The 18545-nt window shown below is 41.1% G+C and overlaps 2 protein-coding genes across 8 annotated transcripts in view; both read right to left on the reverse strand.

Annotated features, from left to right (window-relative positions):
- Window positions 1–73: 73 nt before the first annotated feature.
- znf865 (zinc finger protein 865) lies at window positions 74–8943 on the reverse strand. Of its 4 annotated transcripts, none has more exons than XM_007258236.4 (3): window positions 8038–8943; window positions 6465–6679; window positions 74–6089 (listed from the first exon to the last, which is right to left on the reverse strand). In XM_007258236.4, exon 3 carries the CDS (start codon window positions 6037–6039, stop codon window positions 1381–1383), a length of 4659 nt encoding a protein of 1552 aa, XP_007258298.3. In that variant the 5' UTR covers window positions 6040–6089; window positions 6465–6679; window positions 8038–8943; the 3' UTR covers window positions 74–1380. The 4 variants fall into 4 exon arrangements, with proteins under 4 accessions (XP_007258298.3, XP_007258297.3, XP_007258296.3 ...); XM_007258235.4 differs by having other exon boundaries at window positions 74–6092; XM_007258234.4 differs by having other exon boundaries at window positions 6443–6679.
- A 5310-nt stretch (window positions 8944–14253) lies between these two features.
- shisa7b (shisa family member 7) overlaps window positions 14254–18545 on the reverse strand; it is a 37889-nt gene continuing 33597 nt past the window's right edge. For all 4 annotated transcript variants that reach the window (XM_022666137.2, XM_015608123.3, XM_007258238.4 and 1 more), the window contains one exon: window positions 14254–17656. In XM_022666137.2, the coding sequence (XP_022521858.1) occupies window positions 16815–17656 (842 nt within the window). In that variant the 3' untranslated portion in view covers window positions 14254–16814. The remainder of the gene's footprint in view (window positions 17657–18545) is intronic.

The following is an 18545-nucleotide window of genomic DNA, read 5'->3' on the forward strand; positions in this document are numbered from 1 at the left end:
GCAGTGATGGAGCTAGAGGCTGAAACTCAAAGAGAAGAAGGTTTTATAGCTAAAAATATCAAACTTTCTCATATGATATTTTAACCTTTTTATTAGTTTTCTGCGGGACTCACCCTTTTTGTTGACGCAGGAAAAAGAAAAGAATAGTTTAGTATTTATATTTCATATTTTAGTTTACTGAGATTAAAACATTGGGACAGGAGCTAAGTAAAGTACTGAAATGTATACAATAGTGTTGGGAAACTGTGCTAAACTGGTTAGACAGACCAAAAGGGGTCAAAACAATGGTGGGGAAAAAAAATTTCACATTGATACATATATTCCCCTCATCTTACAACATACACACACCCACCCACAAATAGTACAAATGATTAAAAAAACTTGTACTTTGAAGAATAAAAAAAAGCAACAAACAAAAACTGATACATAATAAAATATAATACGCATTTTACAGTAAGGACTGGTTTCCCCACTCTTACTCCAATCCATCTTAACCAAAGATATAACACTTGTCATAAAAATACCTACAAAATTACATATTTAAAAAAAAGGGACATTAAACACATGGAACATGGCATCTATTGCGCTATGCTTTTCCCTCCCCATCAGTTCTGCAGCAATTTTAACATGATTCAAAGGTTCTGAAGGTTTACTAGATTCATTAGATTCGCATAGTCAAGATTTAAAAACTTAAGTGTCTTAGTAAGTGTTGTCCTTAGAGAATACACAGTTATGTTCTTTAACAGTTTCCCAAACAGCAACGTTATCTTTCAGGGCAAGCATTTGAATAATTGTACAAAGAAGACAAAAAAGAAGAAAAGGTTGAAGGGGGGACAACAATAAAAACACAAGGTCCACAAGGAACAGAAAGCTACATATATTTGAGAATAATGAAAGACTATACGGTCAAACTCTGAGTAATAATGGGGGGAAACTATTTCGGAGAAAGATTGTTACTGTTCAGATTAGTTCACTCTTACTGTTTCGCATCCATCATCGCAGCACAAAAAAAGTTACGAAAATACGTAATGAATGCATTTTTAGAGGATAGAGATGCTACCATAACAACAAAGGTGCTACCAAAACAGTCTCATAATCTAAAATATTCTTCCCCTTTGGAGAAACCATGTTAGAGATCCATGTCTTTAATGGATTTTTTTCTTTCTTTTTTCTTTTAGATACAGGCTTAATCTTCATGTTAACCAAGTCCTTTATTATAAGAGGCACTCCCTTGGCTGAAGCCAGAGACCATGTGCATAATGGGTAAGTGTGAATATGTAGTGGACTAGCAGATTTTCCACCATGACTGGTCACATGTTTCTCTCTGGCTCTCAAAACTCTTCAGTGTGAAAGGTCATATTTTCTGTTGAATGAAAATATTTAGTGCCTGTACATCGCGATGCCAACGGATCTTGCAAAAGGATCCTCTCCTTTCTGATACTGAGTCCCCTTTGGTGATGTTTTTTGTCCTCCGCCAACACGCCGACAAGCAAAAATGTGCCGCTGTAGGAGGGTGCCGTTCCAGAATCGAGAGGGGCAGCGGGGGCAAGAGAAGGACCCTTGAGAAAGGTGCCGAGCCCGATGACGAAGAGCTGACAGAAGCCTTCGAGAGCGCTTGCCACAGACAACGCAGCGCAGACGTGCTCGACAACCATGTTTCCTTGGAGGATGCCTTGTCACGCGGTGGACTGACAGGGTTATCCTTCTCATGAAAGTGGTAGAGGGACAAATAGGGCATGGGAAGGAACTCAAGGGGACTATCAAAGATCTCAGGCCTCTGAACTTCAACCGGCCCACCCTCCATGTACCGCCCGCTACATTAATTCCAATTCCTCCCATGTATTTCGCCCATCTAAGACGAGCTATCCACTTCTTCATCTTCCTTTGATGCTGAAGCCTGCGTTTCTTCCTTTTTAAAAATCTACGCCTTTGAGCACTTTCAAAATCAGTGAACTCCCTTACCAGCTGCCCCCCACTGACTAGTCTAATTTTTTTCTTTTTTTTTTTTTTCTTCTTCTGGACATCTTGCATCTGAACAACTGGATTTTGGAGATGCTGCGATGGCATCTGAAAGGAGTGATGGTGGTGGTGGTGGTGTTGTTGATGCTGCTGCTGTTGTTGTTGCTGCTGCTGCTGCTGCTGATGGTGGTGGTGGTGGTGGTGATGTTGAGGAAGTGAAGAGGAAGAAAGATGGATATGAGGAGGAGCTGAATGAATGGGGTTTCCTGTAACCCCAGAATAAATTTGCTGTCCCTTGCCAGTTACTGGTGGTTGATGGGAGAGGGGCCCTACAGTGGAGTGTGAATAGTGTGAGTGTTGGGAGTGTGAAGGGGCACTGGCATTTGAATCGTGGGAATTAGGCTCTGGCGTGTAAAAGAGAGGGGAAAAGCCAGCAGGTTGAGGGTGAAGATGCTGTGTATGGGATATGGTTGAATGGGTTTGCTGTACATTGTGAGCTCCATTGTCTGAAGTCAGATGAAGGAGAGCATTAGTGGCTGCTTCACTTTCAGTTATGGATGAGGCATTTCCACTGGATCCACTTCCTGCTGGTTGGGTTGGAGGTCCAGCACGTGATAAACCATGCTGAGATAATCTATGTCTTGTCAGGCTGTTGGAGTATGCAAAAGCTTTTCCGCACACCTCACAAGAGAAAAGCTTCTCCCCTCCATGCTCGTGAATAGCTTGGTGGTGGGCAGTCAAGTGGAAGTGATGACGAAAAGATTTCCAGCAAATTTCACATGTGTACAGTCTAGGAGGGGGCTGGTTTGATGTGCTTGCACTGGATCCTTGAGCTTTATCCTGAGGATAAGAATAATATGAACCAGGGGTGGTGGTGGTGGTGGTGGTGGTTGTTGTTTGACTGTTATCTTGACTGACTGCTGCACGGTTAGCAGACTTGGTTTTACTCCGTCTTGGCTTGAAATCCCCTCTCAGATGCAGTTTTTCATGTCGTTTTAGACTTTGCGCATAACCAAAATCTTTTCCGCAAAGGGAACACTTGAAGTTCTTCTCCCCTGAATGAACAGTCTGATGTTTAGTGAGGTGGAAAGGTTCTCGAAAATCTTTGCCACAGACATCACAATGGAATGGCTTCTCCCCCGTATGAACACGTTCGTGCCTGCGCAGGGTCTCACGTCTGCCAAAGCCACGGCCACAAACAGTGCATAAATAAGGCCTTTCTCCTTCCCCACGAGACCCGTTCTGGCTACTTCTCCGCCGCTTTACACCCTCTCCGAGGATACCACCTGGTCTAGGCTCCCTCTTTTGTCTAGGCTTACGTGGCCGCTTTGTTTTGGCATTAGGTGTGGCGTTTTGTGAGTTAGGCTGCTGTTGAGCAGGGTGAGACAAGGGCATCATGGAACCATTCAGGCACTCTTCATTCGTTCCATTTCCTGCAGATGTAGATGATGGGCCACTCATATTCCCAAAACCAAGTCCTCCTAACAAACCTCCAATTATGTCCCTTCGTTCCTCTCTTGCCCCACCACTGTTCATTTCAGCAGGTAAGACAGAGGCGGCAGCAGCTGCAGCTATAGCAGACATGGCACTACTAGTAACTTCATCTTCAGAGTCATCCAGAAGGGAAGACAGTGGAAGATGAGGCTGTGGTTGGTGGTGGTGATGCTGTTGCTGATTTGGAGGGTGTGGATGAAGTGTTGGAGCCAAGGGAGCTTTTCTAAGGGCAGGGCCAGACATACTGTTACTACAAGAGCCATCGCCAGCATACGGGGTTGGGTTACCCTGTGGCCGACGATAGTCGTCAACCCTGTATGACGTTTGATAGAGATCTCTTGAATATGGTGAATTATATTTCCCTTCAGTTTTAATAGCATCAGTGTTTGGATTCCCCCCTCTTTCCTGCTGATACAGGTCATCACAGGACATTCCGGCACCACCTTCCTCAGTCTTTGGATATCCCAAAGCCTTTTCATCTCCTAAACCTTGGAAATCCCCCTCCACCTTGCCTTCTGAACTCACTGAGCTGCTGCCATCACTGCTCCTCGATCTCCTCCCTGGTTTGTCACATGAGCCAGAAGCAGCATGGTTTAGCAAAGATGTGCTCTCTCTAAAGCAGCGGCCACACGCTGGACAGCGGTAAGGCTTGTCCTCGTGAATTTTCTCATGCCGAGTAAGAGATTCACGGCGGTTAAAAGATCTCTCACAGGTAGAACAAGCATACGGACGTGCTCCAGAATGGATAACACCATGCTGAAGGAGATGTCCTCTTTTCTTGAAGCCTTTCCCACATTCATTGCAACAGTAACTCTTATCTGGGCTTGGACATGAGGAGGATGAGGGGTCTGGGTTGGACTGCTGCTGATTCTGATCATGTTGGTGATGGGCATTTTGCTGAGGTATGCCATCCTGAGTTGAGTGAGGGAGACCTGTATCTGACTGATGCTGGTGGGCATTTGGGTTTGTGGTAGCATTGCTATTCGGACCATTAACTTCTCCTTCGTGGCTGCGTATGTGTCTACGGAGACTGTGAATGTGTGGAAAAGATTTACCACATTCTCCACAGCTGTAAAGAGACTCAGACTGTGTAACAGTAGGAGTCATGGCAGATTGATTATCAGTTTTGGACAATTGTGAAACGTTTGATACTAAGACAGAGGCAGAGTTTGAGGAGGGGGCAGAGGAAGAGGAGGAAGAGACAGTTGAAGAAGAGGAGGAGGGTGGTGCTGAAGAGGAGAGGATGGAGGAGGGGTCACCACCAAGACCCCTCATGCCAACCCCTCCACCTCCTCCAACAAGGCCAGAAGACCCATCATGACTATGTGCCCCAGAGCTGTTGTGGCAGGTAGCATTGTTACCACTACTACTACTACCACCACCTTCTGTCTTTCTTTGGGGTAGGTAACCAGCCATTGCTTTCTTTCTCCTGCTGCCGCTACCTCCGCTTCCTCCAGCACCAGATCCACCATCCCCCTTCCCATCATCCTTTGGGACAGAAAGATGGAGTGGGAGTGGGAGAGGAAGACCCGCTTCCTGTTGCATTAGGGAAGCTAGCTGGTTGGAGGAAAGAACAGGGATGCCCTGAAAATCAAACCCACTAAGAGGTGAGGGTTGGGGGGCAGGGTGGAGAGGGTGATGTGGGTGGGCATGGCTATGAGGGTGGGACAAGGCATGTGGTGCTAGCTGTTGCTGCTGTTGCTGAGGCTGAGGAGTAGGGTGAGAGTGTGTGTGAGAGGGGTGAAGGGCAGGGGGAGGAGCAAGGCCTGTGTTTGAGTCAGCAAGACCAAGATGATTATGGGGACCCTGCTGTACTAAAAACTGCTCTAAGCTGGCATTGGCAGGCACTCCAGAGAGGAAGTACTGGTTGGCTGCAAGCATGCAACTGAACTGCTGGTGTAAACTTCGGGCATCAGACTGGGCTCCAACAAGGCCAGCCACTGTACTGCTACTGCTAGGGGGGTTATTGGATGTGGTGGTTGAACTAGAGGGAGAAGGCGATGAAGAGGATGGTCCAGGAGATGGCTGAGGCACAGAGAGGCCAGGGTGCAAGGGTGGTGGAGGGGGGGCAGATGTTACAACTCCTCCAATTACTCCAGTACCACCACTACTACTTCCTCCTGCAAAGTCAAAACGTCCCATCCCTGAGTGAAGTTGCTCCTGTGCAAGAGCAGCCTCTGCAGGGTGAAAGGGACGTAGGAATTGTGGATAACCAGACGCTGAAGTCCCACTTCCACTGCTGCTGCTGCTCATCTTGCTAGATTTGCGCGAGCTTTGTGATGAAGAGGACTGAGTTTGCTGCGGGATAGGTGGAGGTGGTGCACTCATTTTGGCAAAGATTGAAGAGGAATCTGAAAACGCATTACTTCTAGATCCTTGGAGGGTGCCTAGGCCTAGCCCAGAGAGGAGTGCACCAGAGGCCTCACCCTGCTGTTGCTGTTGTTGCTGAAGCTGCTGCTGGTGTTGAAGCTGAACCTGCTGTTGGTGCTGCAGCTGCCTTTCCAGCCCCAGGCCTTTGAACTGGTGAGCCTGGTGTCCACTAAGCATTTCTAAAATGTCCATGGGGTACTTTCCAAACTGGAACATTTCCCTCTCACTGTTGAGGGGTGTTCCTCTGGTTCCTTTCCGTTCCTTCGCTGCTGCAGTAAAAAGGACAAGACTACTTTATTAATTGATATGCATTAAGTATTAAACTAGTCAATAATTTTAAAATGATATTCAGAAATGGCAACAATTTTTCTAATAACTCTTGTTTCAGTGTCTTTGTTTTTTTGTTGTAAGAACAATGTTTATACAATCGTAATTACTATATTTTGGTGCAATGTTGGGTGTCAAACTAAATAAATAAGGTTAAATATAAATATCTATAAATACATCTAACAAGAAATCTATCAAATGGTTCACACAACATTACGATGTAGAAAAAAAAAAAAAAGAAAATGCATAGCAAACTGTATAGTTAGCTGATTATAACAATCTATAATCTTACCGGCGATGGAATGTTCTCTTACTTATTTATCTCACAGCCATTCAAGGCAATGGTCCCCATTTGAGTTCCTAATAAATACTGTCTGTCCCAATTGAGTTTAAATGAAAGCAAAAATGTAAAAGATCAGAATGTAATGTCCACTGGAAAAATTTAATTTATATTAATCCAGGATGGAAGACAAGGAGTACAGCAAAGGGATATGACAGTCTTTTTTTCTCTTCTGTCAGCAGCCTCACCCTAATTTTAAGAAAGAGACACACAAGAAAGAAAACAAACATTACCAGTTTGCACTTCAACAATAACATGGTACATTATAATATATTATAAAGTTATATTATAATATGTTTTATTTCAATTATATTCAGCTCTGGAAAAAAAAAAACAAGAGACCAATGATGAGATTCTTTTTTTTTTGTATTTTACCAAATTAAAAACTTCTGGAATGTAATCAAGATGAAGATGGAAACTTACAAGCCATCAAACCAAGCTGAACTGCTTGAATTTTTGCACTAGGAGTGGCATAAAGTTATCCAAAAGCAGTGTGCAAGAATGGTGTAGAAGAACATGCCAAGATGCATGAAAACTGATTAAAAAGTAAGAATATTCAACCAAATATTGATTTCAGAACTTCAAAACTTTATAAATATGAACTTATTTTCTTTGCATTATTTGAGGTCTGAAAGCTCTGCATCATTTTTTTTATTTTAGCCATCTCTTATTTTTTGCAAATAAATGCTGTAATTTAGTGTTTTATATGGAATTTGGGAGAAATGTTGTCCATAGTTTATAGAATAAAACAACGATATTTATTTTATTCAAATATACATACAAATAGCAAAATCAGAGAAACTGATTCAGAAACTAAAGTGGTCTCTTAATCTTTTCCAGAGCTGTATATTGAAGTGGCTGTGAAACATGTCTGTTTGCCTGTGTTCATTTATGTTCATACACAATGTATCAAAACACATACATTCATACAAAAAAAATACTAATAAAAACTTCTAAAGTGTAACATTTGAACATATTCAGCATATACAACATATTACCTAATGAACACGTGGTATTACAACTAAAGAACCAGGTGGTAATAACTATAGAGAGACTGACAGACAGGAAGTAATAATAACTTAGCTTATGTACATACATATTAAACGTAAACACACACATGATACATTGCAAATGTATTAGAAAAAACATACATAAAACTTTTCATAAAACTCAAAAAATAATAATCAGTTTGGACAGCCATCGTGTATTGTTATTCCCATTCTGCATTTGACAATGTGTCACATCTTTCTACACTGCGTGATCTAACATTAAATCGTTAACTAGTAAAATTAATAAATTAAATACTATTTTAAAAATAATCTTAACAATGCGCAGTTCAGACAAGTCTTTTTCAGCTTCACCTCAGTTCAAACTTCAGACATAAACTAACCCCAGCTAGCATAGTAAACAGCTCAGCGCGGTATTTTTACTATTCTATTACTGTATTTTAGATTAGGAGTAAATCTCTACTCATTTAGATCAGGTTAATTAAGTAAATAATAAATCAGTTGCGGGTTAATAAGCTCATTAAAAACGACTCAACTCACCAGAAGCTGAAACGGACAATCTCGGCACTCCAGTCGGGTTTTCTCTCAGCACTGAGGGGAATAAAAGGAGGGAGAGGCTTTCACATCCCTCGAAAGCACAAAAACGCTTTAAAATGTCGTTAATAATTGAAGCGAGGTTCAGAAAAGTAAATTTTTCACACAGCTCAGCGACATCTCTCATTTTTTTTAAAAAAAAAAAAGCAAAAGTCCGCTGGATGTTTGTTGTGTTGGTGGTGAAGGAAGGAAAAATGTATCCGGGTGTTTATTTGTGGTGAAAAACTCTAATAAAGGACTCTGGTAATGTCAGAAAGTGGTCTAGTCGGTCACAGTCCATCCAGTGAACATGGGCGCCAGGCTGGTCCGCTCGTTAGCCTCTAAGCTAGCTGTGTAGCTCTCCGGCTAGCCAAATAAAGACCGAGCTCCGCTTTCATCTCTGCAGCGGCGCTGAGCCCGACCGACCGAGCGAGTTTACCGCGCGGCCGAGTCTGCTCCCAGAAAAGTGCAGCACAAAACTAGTTTTGCAAAAGAGCGAAAAGGCGCCGAACTGTGCGCGAACACAAAGGCGGTTTCCGATTTCAGGTTAGCAGGTCATTTTTCCTCCTCATCCCGTCGAAAACAGTTTGGAAGGCCTCTCCATTGGCCCGACGGCTCTGTTGTCGCCCCGTTAACCAAACCCAGTTTCCGCTCGCCTCGCCGCCTTAACGCGCGCGCATCGGTCACCCAGCGGCCGCGGGCCCGTCGCTGAAGCCCCTAACCGCTCCGAAACGGCCCCTTGTGTGAACTCGCTCCTGGTTTAAACTGTATTATTGGCCGAATTATTTTCCGCCCCGTGTCATTTTTAGTGTCCCCGTCTTCCTGTGGGTGCTTAGGTTCGCTTTCACAGTGGTCGTTTCCGGCCAGTGACACAGTTCCGGCCAGTGTCGCAACATAAAGCGTCCGACGCGCTCGAGCTTCGACTGAGTGTGGAAAACTCGAGGAGCGGAATTATTAAAATAATATATATATATATATATATATATATATATATATATATATATATATATATATATATATATATATAAATAGTCAGACTGGGGGTTGAGCTAGTGCACGTTGCTCATTTTACTTCTCTCACATTAAAAAAGCTAATCTGTGTTTATTAGTTTATAAGAGTCAGCGGGAGACTGGCTCATACTGGATTTGGTTGATTATCTGATTGTTGTTTTAAAAGGACACTGAAAGCTTTATAATAGGTAATTTGTTTACTGCTGTTTTATGGCGCGTGTGAGCACGGTGGTCGCCTGCTAACTAACCTAAGCTAGCTAGGCTAGCTAACCCGCAGGTGCAGGGCGGGCAGAGTGTGTGTGTGTGTGTATAGTGTGAGAGAGATGTGTATGGGAGGGAGATGTGTGTGTGTGGGCAGGGTAACTAGAGCTGCTAACTCCTGTTTTCCTCTCTTTCTCTCTGCGCTCCTCGTGTTTCTGACCGCCGGGTCGTGTGTTTCTCTCAGGAGCGAGGAGAGGGTTTGAAGGCGCTCTTTCTCTCCGGCAGGGAGAACTCTGACTCAGTGCAGTTTGTGTGTAAAAGAGAGAGAGAGGAAGGTAAGCCCAGTGCCACCGCCATGAAGCCATTTTACCAACAAGCAGCTGCTGCTGTTCCCCCCCTCTAAGGTCTCCGCCGACCCTGCCCCTCAAAATGGCGAATGCCGGCGATGCCTCATTTGTTTCCTGAAGGAACGAGTGACAAATTTACCTCAGATACTTAAAACCAGACAGAGCTCTCCCTGTACTGCAGATACCGAGTCAATTTATGAGCTGACGAGACAACAAGTGTAGCCCAAACATCTAACATTAGCATGTTTACTACCATGGGAAAGTCACTGTGTTTACAATTAATTGGAGCTATATGGAAAATATATAAATATGTGCACTATTGGAATTTATAGTAAACTGAATATGAAAAAAGCACACACACATACACGCGCTAAATAAATAGTAATCAATATTTCAGCACATCCAAATCCACGGATGCAATTAAATAAATAACAATCATCAGCATGGCTTATGCAAGAGCTGTCACTTTACACACTTAGTAACACCATCTCTGGCACAATTCACTGCTTGAAAACACTTTTTTCAGCTGCTAAGGAAAATCTTGCCGTTTGTGCTTTATAGGCGGCCGCTAGTTTTGAGATATGAGATAAAAATGAATACCCAACCTGACTTATTTAACATGATAAGACAAAACCTAATGGCTTTTACACCAAAACTGAGAGACAATAGGAGCAAAAAAAAGAGTTTCTCTGTTAATTCAGACAGAGAACAGAAGTGCACTGTACACATGTTTACACATGAAAAAAACAGGGTTCAGGTATTTAATGTGTTTAAAAATATATAGTCAAACAGACATTTACCAGTGGTATGTAGTATGTAAATAAATGGGTCCTAATTTTCAAATGTGCAAATTGAAAGCATGAAAGATTAAACTAAACGCACCTAGTAGACAGGATCTAAAATCCTGGAGGATTGCTTTGAGACAGACTCTTGGTCACAGCAAGGTGTGGCCGTGTGGCCTGTCCTGCAAATCAATGACTGATTAGGAAGAATAAAGGAGTGAAGTAGGTGGTGTCTGGTCTGCCTATTGTTTTGCTGCACAAGTCATTTAGCTACTTTTGTTTTTTTTTTACTCCCCCCCCCCCCCCCCCCCCCAGATGACTTTCAGGGGTTTAAGGTGTGTAAATAAAATGTTTTGTACAAAATCCCCAATATGTTGAAATCAGTTTTTTAGCTAACCAACCACATCAACTCCACTTGGGTAAAATAAAAATGAATGATAAACATTTATTTTGACATTGTTTAGGCCAGCGATTCTTATCTGGTGTTCTATTTAAAATAAATAAATAAATAAAAATATTGCTCATCTGATTTTGTACTTGTCTTTGGTATTGGAAAAAAGAGACAGAGAGAGTTTCTTACTAATGTACTAATGCTTCTGTGGAAATTTTGATGTTTTAAAAATACTTCTTATGTGGACATTTGCATGGATTGAGCTACTTTAAGTTGCACCTTGTTGACACAGATGTTCAAAAGATATACAAAGCTGGATTAGTTCCAATAGAGAAGTATTGACTCTCTGGAGCACAAAAACAATAAAATATTGACATTATACCCAATGCTAGGGCTTGAGAGGTGGACTAGAGGTATTGAGTATAGAAGTAGCCAGTATTGAGCTGTGAAGCGGTGGAACTGTATTCTCTGGAATATTGGTGCTCCATTCAATGCTTTCTCCTCAGTAGAAAGTCATCCCTGGACAATAGAAAATTTATCTAAAACCATCAGCTAAAATTTCTAAAAACATTTCAACAATGTAGAGTATCTAGTGATTATATTGGTAGTAAACTAATTTTATGATTAGTTTTCAATTAGTTGATCAGCCAACACCTATTTCTGCCATCACTTTAATTAGTGACTTTTTTCAGCACAACTTCTGTTGTAATTCAAGGTTTCCACTCAAATCTGTGCACCTGACAATGTCACCCTGTTGTTTAGTATCTGCCTTAACACTGCATAAGTTCCCAATTAAATAACGACCTATAAAACTTAGATATGAACTCAATAAACTTTAAAGTTAAATCAAATGTATTAGTGTGAACTGAGTGAGTGAGCAGCCCTTAACCCTCCCCCATACCGTTTCTGACCCCAGCAATTTGGGTCATCTAGTGCATTTACAAACAATTAGCCAACACTAAAATTTAGAGTTAACATTTATTTTATAAACAGCATTGTCAATGATGTCAACTTATTGTTCCAGCCCTAAAATTGAGTATCTGACTGTGTTCAAATAAAGGCAAAGTATTGACAAAGTCTACCTGCTAGTATTTTTGGGATGATATTAAATTAACAATATACACTGCCTGGCAAAAAAAAAGTCTCTACCAAAAAAAGGTCACACACTCTAATGTTTAGTTGGAGCACCTTGATTGCGGCATGACTGTGGCATTGTTTCAATAAGCTTCTGCAATGTCACAAGATTTATTTCAATCAAGTGTTGCATTAATTTTTACCAAGATCTTGCAGCATTGATGATGTAGAATCTGAGACACAAAGCCTTCTCCAGCCCATCCCAAAGATTCTCAATGAGGTTAAGATCTTTACTCTGTGGTGAACAATCCATGTGGATCAGTAGCAGAGACAGCGTTTGTTCATAGCTGTGGTAATTAGCGTTATCTGGGTAATATATCAGATTAAACTACACCTGAACAGCAGATAGTTGGGTCGGATCGAGACCAAATCTTACCACAAATGAACCGCTCTGGAGTTAGTTTGGAACCAGGTCGAGACGACCTCCTCTTGCAGGTCTTGTGCGGTTGTTTGGTCCAAACCTGAGTGCGATTACTGATTTCACACCTGCTGAAACTAACCGCACTAAGAGTACAAACAAACCGTAGTCCATTTTAACCAGACCAAATAGTGCTGGTGTAAAAATGCACAAGTCACAAGTACAGTCACAGGTTTTCACCACTCCTGCATGTATCCTTCAGCCCACATTTCCCGAGTACAATCCAGAGGGCCTGTAGAGAATCTGTACTGGAACAGAACAGGAGTTTTCTGGAGGTGCTGAACAATAGTTATTGCTTTGTCTGCAAAAGCATTACGTCAGTGACTAAAAACTTAAGTAAGTAAAATTTTTGTCCTAATGAAAACAGAGTTGTCGTCTTACAACTTGTTTCTACAAGTAAATCAATGAAACAGTTTACCATTACTGAATGCTAAAGCTCCTTTAGATAGACTGACTCGGATAGAAAGCTTTAAAACTGAAAACATTTTTAAGTACATTAGACAAGCTTAAGATATTAAAAAGAGAATCTAAAACGTTATATGCAAGTAGTACGGATATCTCTTTGTTGCCAAAGTAACACAGGAGTGGAGGAACCACAGAAAAGGTAAATGTTCATTATGGCTGCATAGAAGTTCAGTCCAATCATAAATGGTGGAAAAATCTGAGCAAAAAAAAAAAGAAAGAAACCTTTCAGATAATTCTGCAGGGTACTATTGTCTTTCTCTATGATTCTATGTAACAAACATAATCAGAGACACAGGAAACTGCACGTTTCATTAAAACATTGTAAAAAATTCTGTTTAACTGGATATAGTCCAAAAATGTGAATCTTCTACCATTACAGAGTAAAAGTTCTGTCCAGAATTGGTGACACAAAAAGAACTTACCTCAACAAACCTTAAGCTGTTACTGCAGCAAATGCTGGTTTCACCCAGTTTTTGTCTGTATGGGTTGCTTTAGGCAAGCAGAATTTTTAAAAAGATAATTTGTTTGCCTTTGATTATGTACTTAGTGTACTTGTAAGAGTAGACTGGACAAAACTCTCTGGAACAATCTGTCTGTGACAATTTGTAATTAAGGCAATTTAGGTGTATTTAAAGGATAAATACGTTTCCAAGGCAGACCTTTCCCAGAGTTAACGCCTAGTCCTAGACTACATATCTTTTTTTTTTGAAAACCAACCCATAATGTCTAAGCACTCTCTCCCTCCATATTTACATTAATCATATAGTACGCACTTACATACCTTACTTACAATGATTTCACAAAAAAAAAAAAATAGAAAGTTACTCATTGAACCTTTAGGAATCACATATGATTCTATGTTACAAAGCTGTTCAAGAAACATTATGCATTTGGCATGGTTGTGTAAGAATTGTAACTAGGGCTGGGCAATATGACCAACTCCACACTTCAGTACATATAGTGTGATTAGTCCATTTCATTTCAATATAGTGCAACAAATCTTATATAAGTCACTGAAATAAATTATTAGGAAGTATTTGGGTATTTTGAGCTTTTAACAATCTGCTATTACTGATACATTTTGTCAAAATGTTAAAATATCTTTATAAAGATTGTGTTTCGTGAAAAAGTCTCTGTCAATATATTGTAGTATATATTTGCCATATAGCCCACCCCTAATTGTTACTACTGTACAACTACTGTAACAGAATACAGGCAGTACTGTGAGACTCACTGGCACACACTGTGATGTCTTGTAGCGATGGGGAGTTTATTTTCAAAATATATATATTTATAAAAAGAATGTTATCTTGGAAACATTACACTAGATCATGCTCTGCATCCTTAGTGTGCCTGTAATAAACAACAGAGTCCAAAATAAAGATGTAAAAATGTTTAAAATGCAGTGGTTAAAAATACTTTAGTGAATGCAGGTTTGTAAATGATGACAACATTTATTATTATGGAAGCTTGTGCTTAAAAAAAAAACTCACATTAACAGAAAATAAAGCAATATTTGGGTTTTTCTTTTAATTTTCCTTGGGTTTTCTGAAATGCACATTCTCTAACTTTTCCCAAATCAGATAAAAGTCAGATGAAATGTGAGATTCAGCATTCCAAAAAACAGACACTGAACTACACACAGGCACAGAAATACAGACACACAAACAGGACACATACACACCTTGACATCAAAAGTCAGCAATATGACATCATCAACACTGGCTTTGACATCTTCATGCTTTTTGTCTTTTCACTTTGATTGCATCTGCTTTTTTTGTCAGTAATTACAAAGGTTAGGATCCACTAGAAACTTCAATAGTAACAAAACAGGAAACAGATCTCACAGAAACAGAAGTAGAATAATAATGATGGGAATTAAATAAGAATGGTAATCATAATGATAACAACATGTGCATGGAAATTGTCATGTATACACATCTGAACACTGGGAAAATTATTTCAATGTTTTTTTTTTCTATTTTTATGGAGAAATATCTCAGTAGAAAGACGAGTTTAAATATTTGTAATTTGATTTTCAGGATTATAGGCCTATACTATGGCCGTTATATTTTCTACTGATTTAAACCAGATGTACTTTCAGTTCAGTCTAGTCCCGGGCACTCACCGGCACACTGCCTGTCCATTTGGTGAGTGAGTATACAGCAGAGAAATCTGCAGAAATCATTCAAGAAAAAAAAGAAAAATAAATACATAAATAATATAATATACAAAAGACTGCTCATTCATGAAAAAAGGACACATCTTAATGTGTTAGGAGATGCTGAGCTTGGCATACTACATCATTAGCTATGGAGGAACCTCTGTGTCATTTCTCGTACTCTTTAGTGATAATCTTTAGGATATTATTGTGTTCTAAATAGCTGTGTCTCTTACACTGACACATGATAATGATCTTTTTTTTAAAATGTCGACCAAACACAGAAGCACAGACATACAGAAAAAGTTTCAGAATAGCCCTTGGAATAAAGTGTCCACTGTATGCCCTTCCCCGTTCCCCAATCCCCACTGACCTTATACAGTGAACAGCCGCAGTTATAAATTCTGTGAGAGTTTGATCTGTTAATAATGCATGCTCATAATTAATTTCGTCTACTCTTGACACTCCCAGACCAAAAAAAAGGACTCCGCCCTGACTGGAGAACGTAGCATATGTAGCAGTCCATTGCCTGGTCAGACATGCATGAAAAGGCATCACGCCTACTGACTAATCACTACCAGATACTGGATGGTTCTAGTCAATAACTGGTTCCTTCCTCTAGACCTAATCTTGCTCTAACCTTCACAATGTTCTAAATATTGCCACAAGTGCCTGATTTGCACGTCACTCAAAGATGGCCTTTATCTCTCAGAGGCACCTTTTCAAAGGTAACATGACGTAGCTAGGACCAAAACCACAATACTGCAAAAAAGTCAACTACAAATTGTGACAAATCCATGTCACTGCTGTCAGGCTTCTAAAAATACCATCCAGCCAAGAAAGTCCAACCTCAACCTCAAGGTTCTTACTACTGTAAGTTCAATTACAAAACATGCTGTCAGAGCTTTGTGGAATCTAAAAGGTTATGTTATAAAACTGATGACTCACAATCTCAATGTCAATGTCGATGTCGATGTCGCCTCACTAACTTTAGCTATCTCACTTCAGAGCTGATGGAACACCATCACAATATTTCTGAATTTCTTAAGTTCAAATCCCTATAATGTAATTCTAATGCAATGTTTATTGTTAGAAAAATCTTTTTTATTTCTTGTTTTGGTGTCAAAACTAATCGTCCACTAGTCACAGTGGAATCCATAATGACAACGCGTGCTCATCAAATGACTTAAATTCTTTTTACAACTGGAAAATCCATTTCTTTCGAGCCTAAATACAACTCTGAGAGAACACAAGCCTCCACCTCAATCCAACAAGTCTCCAATACATTAATACAACTCAGGTTCTCATTAGAGAAGACTTTCAACCTTTAAATCTTCACATCTTCTAAAAAATTCTCCTCAGTGTCGGCTCGCGAATCTTAATATACAATATACATAAGACACAGTCACATAAGTAAGAACCAGGAACCTTCTTAGTTCATTTAGTTCATCTCAAAAACACCTTCATCTCGCAAGGGTTTATCCTAGCCTTGTTTCTTAGCAACAAGCAGCAGGGAGCAAATAAGGGATCTGCACTCACATTGTCTCACAGCTTTCTATCTCTGAGGTCCTAGTAATGCACCAAGTTCCCTTGCTATGAGCTTCACGCTCTACATCCGCTCGTTCCCTTGAAACCTTTTCCAGCTCATTTTATTCTCTTATTCTCTTTGCTTTTCTCTTTCCTCTCTTTCCCCCTCTCTCCATGTAAACTCTATGACTTGCTTCCATTATTCCCACACTTCCAATATGAGCAAGAGCATCATAGCATCTCAGCATCTTGTCTTTCCATCAATCAAGCCCTTTTCTGACTCTTATCTTTCCCCCTCGTTCCATCTTCACACAGTGACTTCGTTCTTGCTTCCAGTCCGCAGCGCCTGGCCAGCTCCCCCGCCGCCCCCTCCCCCACCTCCTCCGGGAAGGAAGTGCAGCTGTTCGATGGTGTTCTGCCGCTTCGTGGCAAAGGCCATCCTGCGGGCGTTGTGGGCCATCGCCCCGGCTCCGCCCCCCGAACCGTGCCCCTCCCCCCAGCCCATAGCGCCAGCCCCGTGGCCGGTGGGCATGGCACCCGTACTGCGCTCCTGTTCGCGGCCAGAGGTTGGGTGCGAGTTCATCTTGATCATGTGGTGGCGGTCGAGCGATGGAGTCACGCACACGTTCTGCTGTGACTGCGCTTTCTTGTGGTGGCTGAGATGAGACATCGTGGACATCATGCCCCCATAGTCACCCATCCCAACCCCAATCATTCTCTCGTCTAGATGATCGGGCGACACTAGTAGGCGTTCATGGGACTTCCGCAGCACCTGGGAGTTGGAACTCTTGCTGGTGGTCATGGCTTTGTAGTACTGGTGCTGCTGGTTCTTGGAGAGGTGAGAGAGCGTGTTTCCTTCTCCCAGGGCCAGAAGCTGGTCTTGAGACATCACCCGGCGCGGAGGCTTTGTCAGTGTCTCGAAGGTGGGGCTGTACGGTGACTGGGGCAGGGGGTAAGGGTTTGGTGTGGAGGTAGTAGTAGGTACATGTATTCGAGTGCGGGATGTGTGCAGCGGCAGCGTTCCCCGTGCCCCAAGAGTGTAGTCACCACCCCAGTGCAGGTGATGTTGGGAGGAGTGGAAAGAAGGTGGTGCGTTGTTGATTCGTCTCTTTGAGGTATAGTAACCTGTGTAATCGTCCAGATCTTTCTCTGTATCGAGAAACACAGATACAAATGAGACATGAATTCCTATGGTCAACAGCTTCGCAGTCATTACAGAACTTCATAGTATTTCTATACCCATCACTTTTGGGTTGTGTGTGCTTTTGGGTCGTTTATTGTATATAAACACACCATTATGCATACTATCGGAGTAAATTAAATGTATTTTCATCATCAGGTTTTTATACATTCATAACAGTGCGATCTGAGAACAGAGTACAAAACACTACTGTCTGTCATGGTTTAAACACGACACAAATTGCACAACTGTCTTCCCATGCAAACTATTCAATACAAAATAGTGGTTTCGAGAATTAATATAGTATAGCAAAATCTAATATTATAATATATTAATTTTATTTCACTGAGGAAATATTTTTTGTATTGTAAGTTATGTTAATGTAACACGATTTTATTCTATTTTAGTGCTACAAATTTGAAAAATGTATTTGCCCCCTTTGCAGATTTCTTTTGTTTTTGCTTTTTTTATCATACTTGCATTTTATTTTTTTTGGTCAGCAGTGTTTTGAGGCAGGTGTGGCCTGCACCTCTTTAGATGTTGTTCTGGGTTATTTTAGGACCTCCTGGATGAGTTGTCCATGCCCTTTTGTAGTAATTTAGAGAGCCAGTCTCCTGAGAAGTTTCTCCACTCTTCTGTAATAGCTCTCACTGTGGCTCACTGGAGTCCCAAAGCTTTAGAAATGACTTTGTTACCTTTTCCAGACTGATTAAAGATCAATGACTTTGTTTTCTCATCTGAAGTTGATTTGTTTTAGATTGGGGCATAATGTGTTGGTTTTAGTAAGCTTTTATCTTGCTTCATGTTTTTAGTCAGGTTCTGTTTATGTGATTTCTGGGTTCTACAAGTCTGGCAGTA

The sequence above is a fragment of the Astyanax mexicanus genome, chromosome 3 (genome assembly GCF_023375975.1).
Source record: "Astyanax mexicanus isolate ESR-SI-001 chromosome 3, AstMex3_surface, whole genome shotgun sequence".
Lineage (NCBI taxonomy): Eukaryota > Metazoa > Chordata > Actinopteri > Characiformes > Acestrorhamphidae > Astyanax > Astyanax mexicanus.